This window comes from Prionailurus bengalensis, chromosome D3 (assembly GCF_016509475.1).
Source record: "Prionailurus bengalensis isolate Pbe53 chromosome D3, Fcat_Pben_1.1_paternal_pri, whole genome shotgun sequence".
Lineage (NCBI taxonomy): Eukaryota > Metazoa > Chordata > Mammalia > Carnivora > Felidae > Prionailurus > Prionailurus bengalensis.
Genome location: NC_057356.1, coordinates 13947549 through 13966048, shown reverse-complemented (window position 1 = coordinate 13966048; position 18500 = coordinate 13947549). Strand labels below are relative to the sequence as shown.

The following is an 18500-nucleotide window of genomic DNA, read 5'->3' as shown; positions in this document are numbered from 1 at the left end:
TAATGCCAGGGTGATGGGTGTAAGCTGGCGTTCTCCTGGGCAAACCTGTCGACTGCAGAGTAGAGCTCACGCTCTGTTAACAGAGCTCAGCTCTATCCTCTGGGGGCTGAGTCTGGGAAGCTAGACCCTCCCAGACACGTGCGGAAGGCACACAGAGAATGAACACATCACGTCATCGGTGGACACGAATGTGAACTGCAGGCCCCCAGGTCAAGAGCAGGGAGAATGGATATGCTGAGGAATATCTCAGGGAAGAGACAGGCTGAGATGGCCTGAGACGGAAGCAAGCCCCCTCTTCTCTCTCTCGGCCATGGGCGAGTGAGGCCTCGGGAGACGTTGAGGAGGAAGGAGTGTGGTTCAGTGGGCTTGAGACAGCAGGGATGTGAGCAGGATGAGTGGCTGAGGACGGGAAGTGGGCAGAGAGGGGAAGCACTGTTTACACACGGTGGGAATCCAGACCGGCCCACCAGAGGGGGCCCCGGGGCCGGTTATCCAGATTTGCAGTGCACCCACCTCTATTGCGATTTCTGCCTCGCGGTGTTAATAAACCCATCCTTGGGGCGCCTGGGTGGCTCAGTCGTTAAGGCATCTGACTTTGGCTCAGGTTATGATCTCACGGTTAGTGAGTTCGAGTCCCACATCGGGCAAACACGAGCCCCACTTCAGGTGAGCCCTTTCTCTCTCTCTCTCTCTCTCTCTCTCTTCCCCTCCCCTCCCTCCCTCCCTCCCTTCATCCCTCCATCTGTCTCTCTCTCTTCCTCTGCCCCTTCTGGGATTCTCTCTCTCTCTCTCTGTCTTCCCCCTTGCTCACTTGCGCCCTCTCTCTCTCTCTCTCTCAAAAACTAAATAAATGGATAATAAACCCATCCTTAATACTTAAAATTCTTTACTTTAAGAGGATTCTGTATCACTGCCATAAATGGAGAGTATCGGTTGCCATAAACAGAAGGTAATTATAATATTAAATTAATCAGGAAATAAGCAGAAGGAAAACAACACAGAGTTGTCAAATTCTAGCTAAATGCTGCCTGAGGGTCCTCTCTCTTATTTAAAAAAAAAAGGGGGGGAGGGAGGGAGAAAGGAGAGAGGAAAATTGGCAAGAGAGGTATTAAAAGATGTATTAGCGTCAAAAGGAGACTCTTCCCTGGATGTGAGTGAGAGAGAGATGCAGAGAATCAGCTCACGAGGCCTCGCAGCATCTCCAGGACCACCCTTTGGGAAGCGCTCCCCGTGCAGAAGGGAGTCCCGGCAACACCCCAGCTCCCCTCCCGCCTGACTGTGCCCCCTCTCCTCCTGCAGAGTGACAAAGTGACCATCGTTGACCACCACTCTGCCACCGAGTCCTTCATCAAGCACATGGAGAATGAATATCGCTGCCGGGGGGGCTGCCCCGCCGACTGGGTGTGGATTGTGCCCCCCATGTCTGGCAGTGTCACCCCTGTCTTCCACCAGGAGATGCTCAACTACCGACTCACCCCGTCCTTCGAATACCAGGTCCCGCCCCTTCCGGCCTCTTTTGTGCTAAGTCTCCAATACCTGGTATATGCATGTTTGGCTCCAAGCATGTCTCAGCTCAGACTTCCTCTGCGGACGCCCAAGTGCTCCATAGTCCACGTGGCTAGCGGCTACCATATTGGACAGCACGGCCCTAGCCAGAACACTAATGGAGACAAAGGGAGTGGTCAGGGGTCCCCAGGAGAGGGCTTCAGAGGGACCAAGGGCTGAGTGAGAAGGTCTAGCAGGACAACACAGGCAGACTGGACCGGCCACTCGGGGCAAGGACCACTGTGGTCACCGCCGGCAGATCTCCTCCCTTCAGGGGCTGAGGGTTGGGCATAGCTGGGCAGCCACAAGTACCCAGGGAGTCCCGAGCCTCTCCCAAGAGGAGCCAGATTCGCTCACTGCAGTGACCATCGTCCTCTCTTCCCAGCCTGAGCCTTGGAACACCCACGTCTGGAAAGGCACCAATGGAACCCCCACAAAGCGGCGAGCCATCGGCTTCAAGAAGCTGGCAGAGTAAGTCTCCTGGAAATAGGTGGGGACTGGAGGTGCCTCCAAACTCGGAGAGCCCCGGAGAAGGAGGCTGGGCAGATGCCTATGCCTCTGACCTCTTGTGCGATGTGAGTTCTCCATTTTCTCTGACCACCTCGTGCCCTCTGTGCGTGAGGGTCTGAGATATGGATGTTGCGCCAACCTTTTTTCCTTCCCAACCTCACTTTCCTCACCTCTATTTCCTAAATTCTTGTCTTGGAGGCAATGACGTTTTGATAAACCAGCTGTTCTAATAATAATAATAATAATAATAATTGAGGCACCTGGGTGGCTCAGTCGGTTGAGCGTCCGACTTCAGCTCAGGTCACGATCTCACGGTTCATGAGTTCGAGCCCCGCGTCGGGCTCTGGGCTGATGGCTCAGAGCCCGGAGCCTGCTTCCGATCCTGTGTCTCCCTCTCTCTCTGCCCTCCCCCATTCATGCTCTGTCTCTCTCTGTCTCAAAAATAAATAAACATTAAAAAAAAATTTTTTTTAATGATAATAATAACAACAACAACAACAACAGATGTGTAACATTTGTCCATTTCCAGGGTGTAAATACTCCCCCCATGGCCAATTTCAAGCTGCTAACAGGAAGTCACTGAACCCAGAGGAGGGAGGAGCTGGTACAAGCCAACCCGGGAGGGCTCTCTCTCGCTCAGGGCTGAACTCTAACATCGCTCCTTCAGTCATTCATTCATTCATTTGGCCAACAAGTGAATACCGAGTGCCTGTTCTGTGCCAGGCACTGTGCTAGGCTCCAGCAATGCTTGATCAGCCAGTTAAATGATGTTCTTGTCAAAGCTCAAAGCCATTCACTTGTCCAAGAATCACACAAATAGAGTGCGCCATTGAGAAATGGTTTCGTGGTGCCGTAAATAGACCGAACCCAGTTTGGGAGGTCAGAGAGGGCTTCCTTCAGAAGATGACAATTGGGCTGAAGAATGAGATGAATAGACTAAGCTGAGCAAAGGAGAAGAGGGAAGGGACTTATGGGCCAAGGCCACTGAAGAGTAATAGGCCTGAAGAATGTGTGGCCAGCCAAAGGACCCGCTGACAAGTGAGGTGGGGCTGACCGAGACGATCGAATGGGGATGCTACCCTTCTCCTAAAGAAAGCGAATTCCACTGGCCCCTTCAGCAGAGACCCCTGTTTGGAGTTAAAGTGCTGGCACAGAAGCTAGGCATGCACTGAGCTGCTCCTCCATTGGCCCTCTTGGGTCCAGAACTCTCTGGATACAATCCCTAGATGTACAACAGGTGCCACGCAGGCCACAGACCCCAGAAGCGAGGGCTGTGGATCCCACAGGGACTCAAACCCAGGTCCTGGCTCCATTCCCATGGCCCAGAGCACCTGTCTCCCTCTCTCTCTCCTTTCTCTCTCTTTCCACCTAACCCCATCTCCCAGCCAAAAGAGAACACATCAGCAGCCATGTTTCCTAACAAGAGAATCACAGGTATTCTCAGGGAGAGCAGCCTTTGGCTTCAGTTCGGTTCAACTGTTTCTGGGAGAAGAAGGGAGGAAGAAATCTAAAACATTAATTGCACTATTAAGTGAGGGGTAGAAACAATGGGAGTTAATTATAGATGCTTTTTTATGCTCCAGTCTTTCAAAGGGAATCCTCCAGGCACCTTTTATTCTTTTCTGTTTCTCCCCCTTGGCTCAGAATGCTCCTGCAATGTGGGTGGTTTCCCTGATTCTAAAAAATGATGAATTTACCATCAATAATCCCCAGGTGGGGGTAATTAGCGATTTGTCTACTCTGAGGTTCCTAATAGAGCCGGGATGCTGGCTCAGAAGGTGAGCCCAGCCATTCCCGAGCCACTGCCTGTCTGCCACCCCCGTGCCCTGGTAGATGGGAAGAAAGGAACACTGGCTCTGAATTCTCCATTTAGCAAGAAAGAGCCTCGACTTGATATTTCAACTCCCCAGGGCTCCGGTGGTAGCAGCATCTTTAAAAATCATCCCTTCTTTTGATATTTATTTAGCACCTATTAGATATCAGACTCTGTGCGAGACTCTGAATATGCAAGCCTGACTAAACCAGACTAGTCCTTCCTTTGTGGATCTATAAACCTCTAAATTTCCTTCTAATTCAATGCCTGGTGATTTATTAGTGATTCTTTCTCTCTCTCTCTCTCTCTCTCTTTCTCTCTTTCACACACACACAAATGTAAGCCCCGTGACACCTACTTTTTTATGTTCCTTAGCTCCTATAACTATACCTAGCAGATGTTCTGCACTCAACAAATGTTTAATTAATGAACAAATGAATGAATGAATGAATGAATGAATGATTGTCTTCGGGGGCAATGCGAGGCAAACCAAGGTTCTCAAGACTAGGTTTGGACAACCAAGCAACAAACTAACAAAACCAACCATGGTTTTAAACTTGGGCTTCTAGTGTCCCTAAAACCATCAGAGATCAAGAGAGTAAGTTCTCTCTCATTACATTTCGAGGATCATGGTTCTGGCCCCAAAGTCCCAGCCTAGCATCTTCCCTTTTTTCTACATTTCCCATTTTCCTCTCCATTCTTTTCTCTCCAGAGCCGTCAAGTTCTCAGCCAAGCTTATGGGGCAGGCAATGGCCAAGAGGGTCAAGGCGACCATCCTTTATGCCACAGAGACGGGCAAGTCGCAGGCCTATGCTAAAACCTTGTGTGAGATCTTCAAACATGCCTTTGATGCCAAGGTGAGTGGGGGGAAGCGTCAGCTCCCTGGCCCCCGTGGTATGTATAGTTGGAAGGGGAGAGAGTGGAGTCAACAGAGAAGAACCTTTGAGAATGGATGATAGCACATCCCGAGGTAGCCATCAACACACATATGCACATCCACCTAAATTTCAGGGGACTTTGATGTCCTCTCTTCCTATGACCTTCTAGGAGTCTAGGAGTCCACAAATTGAAACCCCATCTCAGAGCAAAATCTTAGAGGGTTTATGAAGAAAAAAAAACATTCTGGGGTCAGCTTGGGAAGCTCTGCATTAAACACAGTTCAGTGGGTTTCTTTGCTGAATGAGTTCTTGGAGGCTTGAATTTGCAAGTCTGTACGGCTGACCCTTGAAAAACATCGGGGTTAGGGGCACTGAAAATCCACATGCATCTTTTGACTCCCAAAAACTCAACTACCAATAGCCTATTGTTGACCAGAAGCCTTACTGATAATATGAACAGTTGATTGACATCTTTTGTATGTTACATGTATCATTACCATATTCTTACAATGAAGTAAGCTAGAGAAAGGAAAATGTTATTAAAAAACCATAAGGAAGAGAAAATGCATTGACAGTACTGTATTTATTGGAAAAAATCCACGTATAAGTGGACACACACAATTCAAACCCATGTTGTTTTAGGTCAGCCTGTATTCTAATCTCCCAATGAGAAGGGGATACAATATAAACATGTTTGTGCATGGCTCACTTATTTTCAAGGAGCCTCTCGGAAGTCTGGGCTTCCCTAGAACCTACTTGGAGAAATGTGGCCCAAGAGATGCTAAGATAGAGGGCAATAATCTTCCTTAAGGCAGGAATCTCCAGGCCCATACTGCTGGAGGGAGGATTAGCAAGGAGACTGAGCAGACCTGGTCAGATCCAGCCAGGCCACTCCCAGCCTAAAAGTGGTCAAGAAGATTCCCGGATCAGTTGGTTATAAGAAGCCCAACGATCTCAATCAAGATCTGTCTCTATTAGCGGCCGACCCCTTCCACCATTGCCCCAGGTTCTTTGTGGTCCTTCAGGCCACTGTGACTTTAGAAAGGTCCCACACTACCAAAAAGCTTTTAGTGCTACCCAGTTGAGCCCATTGAAATAGTGACACCCAGAACTGTTGGTTCTTCTTCCAAAGGAGATGGCTCAAGATGACTCATCTTTTTCCTCTCTCTTCTTCTCCTTCACTTTTTGTTCTCTCTTACCTCTTCTCCTTGTCACCACCTCACTTCCTCTCCCCCCACCATCCCTTCCCCCTCACCCACCTAGGTGATGTCCATGGAAGAATATGACATTGTACACCTGGAACATGAAACTCTGGTCCTAGTGGTTACCAGCACTTTTGGCAATGGCGACCCCCCAGAGAATGGGGAGGTAAGACGAGCTTTCACCTGTTCTAGCATGTTCCCCATCAGGGGGAAGAAGGAGGGGCCTCAGTTACACCTGCCGTTCAGTTAGCAAATCCTCCCAGAGCCTCAAAGCCCACGACTTGGATTTGGATCCAAGTTCACAAAGATTTGGGACAATTCCAAGACCTCAGCCTATTGGTGCCCACTGATGAGCCAATCTTTAGTGACAATGCTGTCGCCTTAGTGAGCTACTTCTTTTCGAATGGATGCTCCAATTAAGAGCTTGGCATCCCCTGCTCCAGATGAGAGAAGTAAAGTCAATACTACTTGGCAACGAGAAAGAATGAAATACGGCCTTTTGTAGCAACATGGATGGAACTGGAGAGTGTTATGCTAAGTGAAATAAGTCATACAGAGAAAGACAGATACCATATGTTTTCACTCTTAGGTGGATCCCGAGAAACTTAACAGAAGACCATGGGGGAGGGGAAGGGGGAGAAAAAGTTAGAGAGGGATGGAGGCAAACCATAAGAGACTCAAAAAATGAGAATAAACTGAGGGCTGATGGGGGGGGTGGGAGGGAGGGGAGGGTGGGTGATGGGCACTGAGGAGGGCACCTGTTGGGATGAGCACTGGCTGTTGTATGGAAACCAATTTGACAATAGATTTCACATTAAAAAAATTTGTGAAGAGAAAGCCACAATGGGGATTTGTGTGCTGGGAATTGGGGGTCCACACACTGTAGCCCTTTTATCAGCTGGCCCTTTCACACACAGCTGCTGCCCAGCCTGAACCCCTAACCATCTCTAACATCCTGGCCCCCAGAGGCATCAGGCTCCTCTTTTACCAGCCAGGACCCCAGCTGCTCAGTGCCCTACCCTATTCTGGGTTCATAGACCCATGCTTCACATTTTACTCCTCTCTTGGCTTCCAGAAATTCGGCTGTGCTTTGATGGAAATGAGGCACCCCAACTCCGTGCAGGAGGAAAGGAAGTAAGTGAATGACCCTCCGGGGTCACATGACATACTCTGTGGGTAACTGAAGATTGTCTTTTGGCCTCTGGGGTTCACATTTGGGTTTTGGCTGGGTTTTGTGACCTAAAGCCCCTTTGTGAGCAATTTTAGCTGGTGGGTGTCTGGAGCCCACTGGGGCTGATATTTTGGCTTCTCTGGTAACTTCACAGCCCCATGTCTCAGTTTCCTTGTCCATACAAATACCTGCCTTAACTTCTTGTAAGAATCAAAGGAGGAAATAGATATAATAGCTATAAGCATCTTATGAAAACTTAGAAGCGCTATGTAAATACCAATTCTTATTATCTTTCCCCTTTGGAAACCTACATTCAAAAACAGCAAAAGTGAGCTCCTCTCCCTAAAATGTTTCCATCAGACGCTCATGGTGGAGTTGTAGCTAATGTAGAGGTTGAGTTCAGTAGATAAGATACCTCACAAGGCAAAAATGAAACAAACCAAAAAAACCTGTAGCCAAAAGACATTCATGCTGAAATCGCATCCCAATGTCAGGTTGGGTTCTAAAGATATTTCCTAAGGTGACAAATACCTGTAATGATGACCACCCTTGCGAAGCCTGTAAGTCCCCCCTAAAGTAGACAACATATGGCGTGTGCATGTTGAGCTGTCTTTCCATTAGGCCAACACGGCGTCTCCTCCAGCGTGGAGCAGAGCAGACGCCACAGCTGACTGGTGTTTGGAGACGGCGGTCTGCAGAAAACCTCTCCTGGGTTTCTCTTAGCCAAGCACCTGTTGCCAAACTCACATACATTCGTTCCATATCCAAGGGGTAGCTGAGTCCCTCGTGATCGGTCATCTTTGACCATGAGCACCTGAGTCCTCGCTCTCCCTGCCCTTCTTTCCCAGGTGGCCATCACAGGCTCCCCCTCACCCCTCCTTCAGGGAGAGAGAGGGCACCATCCATTCTCCCCTCTAGGTACCCGGAACCCTTGCGTTTCTTTCCCCGTAAAGGGCCTCCCCTCCCCCAAGGTGACACAGAAGTCCATGGTCTGGCTGCAGCCCGTGACAGCCAGCAGAGGTAGAGTGCGTGTGTGCATGCGTGCATGTGTGTGCAGGCGTGCGTGTGTGTGCACATGCATATGTGGGCGTGTACACATGCGTGCGTATGTGTGCAGGCATGCATTATGTGCACGTGTGCGTGTGTGCATGTGTGTGTACATGTGCGTGTGTGCACATGCGTTCGTGCACATGTATATACCGTGTTCATATGTGCATGCAGGCGTGTGTGCCCAAGGCGTGTGTGATTGTGCACATGTGCACGCATGTCCGATGCCCAAGCATCCAAAGCCACCTCTGGGTATCAAGGAGACCTGCCCTCTAACCCGGGCTGTGCCACTAACTCACTAAGCAGGCTTGAGCAAGGCTTTTGACCTCTCTGGGCCTCAGTCTTTCTCATCTGCCAAATGGGGAGAACCCATCTCTGCCCTGACCACCTCTGGGACTTGTTGAGAGGCTCAAAGGATAAAAACAAAGAGGAAAGCATTTGGAAAAACCTCAAACCTCATACAAATACATGTGCTGTTATTTTTAACCCACAACCATCAACCATCCCTCCCACACTAACAACACAGCCACCCCCTGATATGTTGCATGACTTATTTGGAGAAGTGACTCAGTGTGAGACTATTTTAGGGCAGAAAATACACTTACATATATTTAGAACTTTCCTGATGCTGGAACAAAAACTTTGAAGAACATCCAGCTTAGAAACCCTGCTGCCAGAATGCACAGTGTCTTTTTTTTTTTCTTTCGTCTTCTGCACTCATATTTGTTAAGCTGTTGTGTTTTGGTTTTGGTCTCTTGTTTTGAGGGGAGTTGTTCTGTTTCGTTTTTTTGGTCTGGGGATTTTGTTTTTGTTTTTATTTTGTTTTTGCCTTGTCTGAGAACAAACCTTACCACTTTTAGAGGAAAACGGGGAAACTGGATCTTTTTTTGAAGTCTCAAAGCTCCTGAGCCTCTCGTGCTGAGGTCTGAGTTCCAGTGACATCTTCCTTCCCCTTCAAAATCGTCTAATAAGAAATTCAGTCTCTTTTTATGCCATGTCTCAGTGCGGAACGTTTTCCACATTGACTTGAAATGGGAAATGTGACAGATCCTTGAAACATCCAAGGACCATAACTTGATGAAGAGAGAGTATTGAATGGGAATTGTCCAGCACGATCCAATGAAACTTTCTAAATGCTCTATGTCTGTGCCATCTGATAGGGCAGCCACTAGCCACACGTGGCCCTTGAGCACTTGACATGTGGCCAGTGCAAGTGAGGAACAGAATTTTTAACTGTATTTATTTTGAATCAATTTAACTTTACTTTTAAATAGCCACATGTACGGGCGTCTGGGTGGCTCAGTTGCTTAAGCGTTTGACTTCGGCTCAGGTCGTGATCTCACAGTTTGTGGGTTCGAGCCCTGCCTTGGGCTCTGTGTTGTCAGCACGGAGCCTAGAACCTGCTTCGGATTCTGTGTCTCCCTCTCTGCCCCTCCCCTACTCTCTCTCTCAAAAAATGAATAAACATTAAAAAAAGTTTTTTTTTAAATAGCCACACAGAGATACCAGAGTGGACATCACCAGTTAGTTCCTGGCTACTCAAAGTTAGGTCTGGGGATCAGCAGCATTGGTGCCTCTTGGATGCTTGTTAGAATGCAGAACTTTAGGCCCTGCCCAGATCTGCCGAATCAGAATCTGCACTTTCTGGGGCGCCTGCGTGGCTCAGTCGGTTAAGCATCCGACTTCGGCTCAGGTCATGATCTTACAGCAGATGGGTTCGAGTCCCTCATCCGGCTCTGTGCTGACAGCTCAGAGCCTGGAGCCTGCTTCAAATTCTGTCTCCCTCTCCCTCTCTGCCCCTCCCCCACTCATGCTCTCTCTCAAAAATAAATAAACATTAAAAAAATTAAAAAAAAAAAAGAATCTGCACTTTAACAGCATCCCAAGATGATTCTTGTGCTTGTTAAAATTTGGGAAGCAACGAAGCATTCTCTAATGGTTAGGGGGTGGTCTGATCTATTCGTGACTTTTTTGCCAATTAAATCGTTTTGGCTGTCTGGCTTTCAAGATCCCTGAGTTGAGTATGGTCGGAAACCTCTTTAAATACAAGCGGGGTCATGTGCAGATGGCTAGCTCTAGTGGTGGGTAAGTTTATCCATTCTGGAAGAGTCCATGGAAGTGTTATGGTCTCAACCAACATGCAAGAGAAGGTCCTTGAAACAGGACCTCAGGAGGAGGTTCCAAGCCAGAGCTCACAGGGTCTCTTCTGTTTTGGCAGGAGCTACAAGGTCCGATTCAATAGTGTTTCCTCGTATTCTGACTCCCATAAATCATCAGGCGACGGGCCAGACCTCAGAGACAACTTTGAGAGTGCTGGACCCCTGGCCAACGTGAGGTGAGCAGGGGTCAAGGGCCTCAGGGAAGCCATCTTGGGGAACTGGATTTAGTTGCAAAGTGGGCTTAAGGTTCCTCCCTTGTATTCCTGTCCGTCTCTTGAATAACCAGCTGCACTCTAGCTCTCTGGGGACTCCCCTCGCCCCATTAAAGCACACTACCCAGACCCCTTCCTATACACACTCTGTCAGAGCCCCATCACCCAAATCTCACCCCGTCATCAGCACATCACTTGTGCCAAAGGATGTTAATCCCTGGAAATTACTCAGTAAGCTGCCCTTCCCAATGATATGTTACACCTAATAGAAACTTCTGGAGACACCCTGCCATGCCCCAGTGGCTCTCAACCTGGGACACACATCAAAATCATCTGGAGATGTTTGCAATATACTGATAATCAAGCCCCATTTCCAGAGATTCTGATGTAATTGGTCTAGAATTGGGCACGTATTGCCTTTTTTTGTTGTTTAATTTCCCCAAGTGACTCTAATGTGCAGTCTGATTCAAAAAATACTGGCCTAACCCCATGTTTACCAAAGGGCAGTGGTCACATACCAAGAGATCATTTTATACGGGATACGGGCAGATATTTTATATTTCAACAGTTGGGAATGCGGTCCAATGAGCATTTAGAAAGAAAGAAAACTGCAGATCCCTGGTTTCACAGATGTTTGTGAAAACAAGGTTGATGCACACTGAGTATCCGGGCCTGGCCACAAATCTTTCCGACCTTTGCTGACCGAACCTTTTCCTACCTGCTCAGGACAGTGCTCGGTAGATGGTACACATCATGAGGGGTCCTGGATATCGAAGTCTTATGCCCAGTAGTGCACGTTGTAATAGACTTTATTTTTTCCAAGCAGTTTTAGGTTCACAGCAAAACTTAGAGGAAGATACAGAGAATTCCCATATATCCCCTCCCCCAACAGAAACAGCCTCTTCCAACCAGCAGCGTCTCCATCCAGAGTGGTCCATTGGTACGGTTGATGAACCTACACTAACACATCATCATCACGCAAAGTGCGTAGCGTACATCCGGGTTCACCCGTGGTGTTATTTTCTATGGGGTTTGACATCAGTGCGTTGTTTTAGTTTGACATCGAAACACCGGTTTTGTGCGTTGACAGCCGGACCCGTTTTTCTCTTGTCGAATCTATCACGGCTCAGAGCAGGCATTGGCAAGCTGTAGCCTGGAGACCCAATCCAGCCTGACCACTGTATGTTTTTACACAACCCATGAGCTGGGAGTGGTTTTTGCACTTGGACATTGGCAATTCACTTGAGGATAGAAACCGTTACCGTTGAACCCCAATTAAGCAAAATGCCACCCACCCCCCCAAACAAGGAACCCCAGTCTCATAGGTAGACATATTATTAAAAAATCATCCTCAATAACTGTAATTAATATTTTTTTAAATGTTTATGTCATCAATAAAAACGTGCAGGAATTTGTTTTCTCTCTGTTATGAAGGCATCCACATAACAGCTTCGATTTTGTTTCTTGGCCTAGAAACCTAAAAATATTTACTCTCCGGCCCCATGTCTAATAAGTTTGCCAATTCCTGGTTTGGAGGCTTAAAATGGGAAGTTTGAAACCCCCAGGTGAAGGTCATAATGGAAACGTGAGTCTAGGAGATGACTGGGAGGCAGGTCTTTACGTGCATCGGGAAACATATTAATGCATGAATTACCCGAACCACCTGCTAGTGAACACAAGTGGTTTTGGTGAGGTGGTGAAGACAAATTCAAAGCAAGCTAAACAGTGGTAATAAGTAAACAATAGTATCAGCAGTGGTCACATATGGTGACGTCGTGAATGTAAACATCGCATGTTTGAGGAACAACGGCTTAACCACAAAGCCATTACTCGTGCTGGGAATTTCCAGTCTCCACTGGGCTGACGTTAAGGGGGGCGTGGCTTGGGAAAGAAGTTCCTGGCCCCCCTCCAACCAGTCCACTCCTAGTTATCAGCTCTCCTGTCACACCATCACCCTTGGAGGAAAAGGTGAGGAACCCACCTCCAGGAAGGGCATGAGCGGGCAGGTGGGGGAGGGGGGCTGAGGGGGCAAACACTGCCTAATCCCATGTACTTTCTTTAGAAAAGCCTCTCTTTAGGCTTTCTTTAGAAAGCCACTACAACCAGGGAAAGAAGGGCAGGAGAGGAGAAGAGGCCCAGAGAGGAAGCATGCATGTGGGATTAAAAGAAGCAGATGTTAACCCATGCTAACCTTCACCTGACCCGTGAGACCCCCGGAGTCATGTCAAGTGCATTCTCCAATGACAGAGAGAATGGGAGTCCCTTCCCAGATTCCCCTCCTCCTCTCTGCTTCCCCCATCTCAATCTTTCGCCAAGCTGACCCCTTCATTCTAAACAAACGGATTGGGAGGCAGAGGCAGAGACAGTATGGAATAGCCCACACAGATCCACGCCTGGGCTTGTCTGAGATGACAGTCTCCAGCAGAAAACTCCAGGCTAGGAAAGACGTGGGGTGGGGCGTTCTCGTCCAACTTGTGTGAACCTGTCACTTCTGTCCCAGTGACGTCGAGACCCACAGCCAGGACCAAGTGTCAGTCGGACAGCGAACTAGCAAGAGCGGCCATCTGGCACACAGCCCTCCCCTTCTCATACCTCGGTCAAGGCCACCCCACCTTCACAGAGAGGAAAATCTCATTAACCTGACCCCTGCTGATTCAAGCAGCCATGTTTTCTTGGTGGCACCTATACAGAGAGGGTTTGTGAGGCAAATTAACGTCAGAGACATTGCAAGGGGTGGAGTCAGCATCTTTATAAATCTTCCATCCCCTTGTAGAAGCACCTGTTTACACACCAACATTTGATGTGGGTTTTTTTAAGTTTTTATTTTCATTCCAGTTAGTCAGCACACAGCGAACATTTGACGTGCTAATGACAAGGCCTTCTGATCTCGTTAATGCAGGTCCCTGAGGACTTCTGTGTTATGGTTTTCATTACCTGTGTACTTAAAACTAATCTGCTTGTGTCCCTTGTAGAATTCAAGCCCTCCCATAAAATAGACTAATTTCTCCAGCTTAGAAAGGGGCACACAAGACACAGCCAATGGTTCTGGGTCATCGCTATCCCCAGCTCATCCTCCTTAGGACCATTGGGAATTTTCTCCTGAGGATGGTCATACCTTGCAGAGACCAGAAGGAGAGGAGAAGAGGCCCCAAGGGCGCCCAGATTTTTTAAAATGGCCTAACCCAGGTGGGCTTGGGGCTGTCTGACCACCATGGGCTAATGGAGATGCTTCTGGAGGTGCCAGATGTGTTAGTCTGCTCAAGCTACTGTAACAAAATATCAGAATGGGTGGCTTCAACAACAGAAATTTATCTGCTCACAGTTTTGGAGCCTGGAAGTTCAAGATCAAGGTGCCAGTAAGATTGGTCTCTGGTGAGGCCTCTCTTCCCGGTTTGCAGACAGCTGCCTTCTTGCTGTGCCCTCACATGGCCTTTCCTCTGTGCACATTCAGAGTGAGAGAATGCTATTGGGTGTTTCTTCCTCTTCTTCTAAGGACACAAGTCCCATTGGACTAGGGGCCATCCTTATGACTGTATTTAACCTCAATTACCACCTTAAAGTCCCCATCTCCAAATACAGCCATATTAGGGGTTAGGGTTTCGATATATGAATTTAGGGGAGACATGGAGTCCATAAAACCAGACGCCCCTCATGCCCCACAGTCCCCTAACACAGACCATCTGTTGTCTCCTTGGCAGGTTCTCCGTATTTGGCCTTGGCTCCCGGGCTTACCCTCATTTCTGCGCCTTTGGACATGCCGTGGACACCCTCCTGGAGGAGCTGGGAGGAGAGAGGATCCTGAAGATGAGGGAGGGAGACGAGCTCTGTGGGCAGGAAGAGGCTTTCAGGACCTGGGCCAAGAAGGTCTTCAAGGTAACCACCTGCCCAGATCCCAGAGACCCAGGGGGAGAAGTCATGACCCCCGAGACCTCCAAAGACAGAGTGCCTACACCATATGAAATAGAAGAAACCTGAGAGAACTTCTGGTATTTCCCCACCGTGTGTCCAGCCAGGATACAGCTTTAAACAACTCGGATGAGTTTGGGTGGCCTTAAAACACACATTCTTCACCTAGAATCCAACCTCCTGCATCATGGGCAAGGAGTTGGTCTATAAAACATTGTGCTCTTGGAATTTCAGAGCTGGGAGGAATCCATCCCGCACTCACATTTGGTGGACAAGTAGACAAAAAAACCATAAAGTAGGTTAGCCACACCAGGGGGCTGTGCCTCGACCTGGAACTCAGATCTCACCGATTTGTCTACTTTGACATACTTATCCCTCTTGAGCTAGATCTTTGCCGACCAATGCAGGAGCCGCCGGCCCCATGTGCTATTTAAATGTAAATGTGAATGAATTCACATTCAGTAGGATGAATGGACAAGTGAATATAGTAGGTCTCTGCAGTGACATATTATTTAGCCATAAAAAGTATAAAGAACTTATACCTGCTACAACGTGGATGGACCTTGAAAGCATTATGCTAAGTGCAAGAAGCCAGACACAGGTCTATGATTCCGTTTAAATGAAGTGTCCACAATAGACAAACCCATACAGAAAGAAATTAGAGTAGTGGTTGCTAGGGGGTTGGGGCCGTGAGAGTGGGAGTGACTGCTGACGGGTACAGGGTCTCTTCTGGGGGAGGAAGATGTTCTGAAACCAGATTGTGGTCGTGGTTGTGCAACTTTGTAGTTCAGTGGGTTACACTCAAACCCACTGAATTGTACATTTGAAAATGATGAATTTTATGTTACATGAAAAATTTCTAGGGGCGCCTGAGTGGCTTAGTCATTTAAGCATCTGACTCTTGATTTTGGCTCAGGTCATGATCTCGTGGTCATGAGATCAAGCCCCACGTTGGGCTCTGCTCTGATAGAGTGGATCCTGCTTGGGATTCTCTCTTTCTCCCTCTCTCTCTGCCCCTCCTCCCCCTCTCTCTTTCAAAATAAATAAATAAACATTTAAAAAAATTTTTCATATATATATGTACATAGAAATAATTAGGTGATTAATTATAATATATAATATTGTATATGAAGACAGAAATATTATATATTGCATAATTGCAGAAATATATTGATATTACATAAAATAATTAAATGTATTTATATACTATAATAGATGTATAAAATTTTAATTTTTCATTAAATATGTAACTCTACTTAATATACACATATTAAATAGAAGTTAAAAAACTCTATTTAATATACACATATTATAGAGAATTTAAAATCTCATTCCTTGGCTGTGTATTTCATATTTTCAGCAGCCACAAATAGCTATTGGTTACTATATGAGACAGCACAGAACATTCCCATCATGATGGAACCTCGTATTGCACAGGGCTATTCTAGACATGAGGTCACAGGGGAAGAAATTAATAATGGCCTTCTATCTGCATGGGGGCATGATTCGATTGGCCATCCTGGGAAAAACGGAAAGCCATGAATACGGACCTGCCACCTGTCACCTGCTCCTTCCTCCACCCTGGAATGCATTCTCTTCAGCAGCCCCAGGAGAAAGCGGATTAGGTAGCTGCCTATCATCCAGTTGGCATTTTCCGTCCTGCATGTAAATGCAGATAGAAAGAGGGGAAACTGAGGCCCCTGAGCTAGAAGGATATTTATGGGGGGAGGCTGTGTCCATAAGCCTCTTTCTGGATTTCTTCCTAGAGGAGGAGAACTGAGATAACTCGGCTCTTTTTACCTTGAGAAAACTATGGTTCTTGACTTCGTCAGCCAACTTCGATTGAACGCCCCAGAGTCAGGGTCTGTTACAAGCCCCTATAGCCTTTGGTTATCACCGCCCCCCTCCCATCAAACTCCCAGTCCTGACAACCACTAATCTACTTCCTGTCTCTGGGGAGCTGCCTGTTCTGGACATTTCATACGAATGAAATCATTTAATATGTGGTCTTTTGAAATCAGCTCATTCACTTAGCATGTTTTCAAGGTTCGTCCACATTGCAATATATATATTAGTACCTCATTGCTTTTTATGGCCAAATGATACTTTGCTGTACGTATATATCATATTTTGGTTAGCCGTTCATCAACTGATGGACATTTAGATTGTCTGAAAATCAACGCAAGGCCAAAAAAGGGTTAAATCTGCCCTTAAAAGCTTTTAAATTATCCGTGGCTTTTATTCCAAAAACCTGAATTCCAAACAGTAATTCTTAGGACCACTAAAGTCGGAGAACTTATGAACTTGGCAAAAAAAAAAAAAAAAAAGGAAAAGAAAGGAAGAAAATTTCATATGCAGGTATTCAAACATTCAGTATGTTCTGCTTTTAATGTAATTTTTTAAACCTTTAGAGGAAGGTGGATGGGAAATTCTAAGGTGTTTATTTTCTTTTTTAATGTTAGGTCTCTACAAATATTGGTTTTAGGAATAAATGACATAGAAGTTACATGTTAAGTAGAGGTTAAATCCTAAACTTATTAGTAAATATGATATGTCCAGCACATCAAAGGCGTTCAAAAAATACTGGATGGATTAGTGGATGGATTGATGGATGATTGGCTGGCAGGTATGTGGTGGGATGGAGAGATGGATGGGTAGGAGGGTAGATAGATGGAAGAAGGGAAGGAAGGAAGGAAGGGTAGATGGAGAGATGGACAGATGGATGGATGAATAGATGGAAGGAAGGGAGGGAGGGAGGAGTGAGGAAGGGAGGGTAGAAGGAAGGAAGGAAGGAAGGAAGGAAGGAAGGAAAGGAGGGGGAGAGAGGAAGGAAGGAAGGGAGGGAGGGTGGAAGGAAGGAGGGAGGGAGGGTGGAAGGAAGGAAGGGAAGGAAAGGAAAGGAGAAAGGGAAAGGAAGGGAGGGAGGGAGGGAGGAAGGAAGGGAAAGGAAAGGAAGGGGGAGAGGAAGGAAGGAAGGAAAGAAGGAAAGAAAGGAAAGAAGGGAGGGAGGGAGGGAGGGAGGATGGAAGGAAAGGAAAGGAAAGGAAAAGAGGGGGGAAAGAGGAAGGAAGGAAGGAAGGAAGGAAGGAAGGAAGGAAGGAAGGAAAAAGAAAGGAAAGGAGGGGGAGAGAGGAAGGGAGGGAGGGAAGAAGGAAAGAAAGGAAAGAAGGGAGGGAGGGAGGGAGGGAGGATGGAAGGAAAGGAAAGGAAAGGAAAAGAGGGGGGAAAGAGGAAGGAAGGAAGGAAGGAAGGAAGGAAGGAAGGAAGGAAAAAGAAAGGAAAGGAGGGGGAGAGAGGAAGGAAGGAAGGGAGGGAGGGAAGAAGGAAGGAAGGGTGGAAGGATGAACGGGTGGGTAGGCGGAGGGATGGAAGGATGAATGGACAGATGGGTGGATGGATGGAAGGAAGGGAGGGAGGGAGGGAGGAGTGAGGAAGGGAGGGTAGAAGGAAGGAAGGAAGGAAAGGAGGGGGAGAGAGGAAGGAAGGAAGGGAGGGAGGATAAATGGGTGGGTAGGCGGAGGGATGGAAGGATGAATGGACAGATGGGCGGATGGATGGATGGAAGGAAGGAAGGGAGGGAGGGAGGAGGGAGGAAGGGAGGGTGGGAGGAAGGAAGGAAGGAAAGGAGGGGGAGAGAGGAAGGAAGGGAGGGAGGATGAATGGGTGGGTAGGCAGAGGGATGGAAGGATGAATGGACAGATGGGCGGATGGATGGACGGATGGAGGGATTCATGCCATGATTTGGAGCTGTTGGTGGAGAGTCCCTCTTGGCTGAAAGAGGTCACCGGAAGCCCTGTGTGTGCCACAGGCAGCCTGCGATGTGTTCTGCGTGGGAGATGACGTCAACATTGAGAAGGCAAACAACTCCCTCATCAGCAACGACCGCAGCTGGAAAAGAAACAAGTTCCGCCTCACCTACGTGGCCGAAGCTCCGGAACTTACACAAGGTACCTCTCCCCCCGCTCCTGGGGAGGCACGCGAGACGGGGGGCGGGGGGGTGGGGCAAGAAAGACAGGAGTTCTCACCTCCACCCACTTAGAGGAGGTGGTTTCATTGC

The 18500-nt window shown here is 47.7% G+C and overlaps 1 protein-coding gene across 3 annotated transcripts in view; it reads left to right on the top strand.

The window, feature by feature from the left end:
• Window positions 1-18500, top strand: part of NOS1 (nitric oxide synthase 1) — a 187803-nt gene that overhangs the window by 144659 nt on the left and 24644 nt on the right. For 2 of the 3 annotated variants that reach the window (XM_043557705.1, XM_043557706.1), the window contains exons 12-20: window positions 1300-1494; window positions 1931-2016; window positions 4581-4725; window positions 6010-6114; window positions 7024-7082; window positions 8038-8139; window positions 10385-10501; window positions 14236-14410; window positions 18252-18390. In XM_043557705.1, coding sequence (XP_043413640.1) covers window positions 1300-1494; window positions 1931-2016; window positions 4581-4725; window positions 6010-6114; window positions 7024-7082; window positions 8038-8139; window positions 10385-10501; window positions 14236-14410; window positions 18252-18390 — 1123 coding nt within the window. The remainder of the gene's footprint in view (window positions 1-1299; window positions 1495-1930; window positions 2017-4580; window positions 4726-6009; window positions 6115-7023; window positions 7083-8037; window positions 8140-10384; window positions 10502-14235; window positions 14411-18251; window positions 18391-18500) is intronic. The other variant, XM_043557707.1, reaches the window with a different exon arrangement.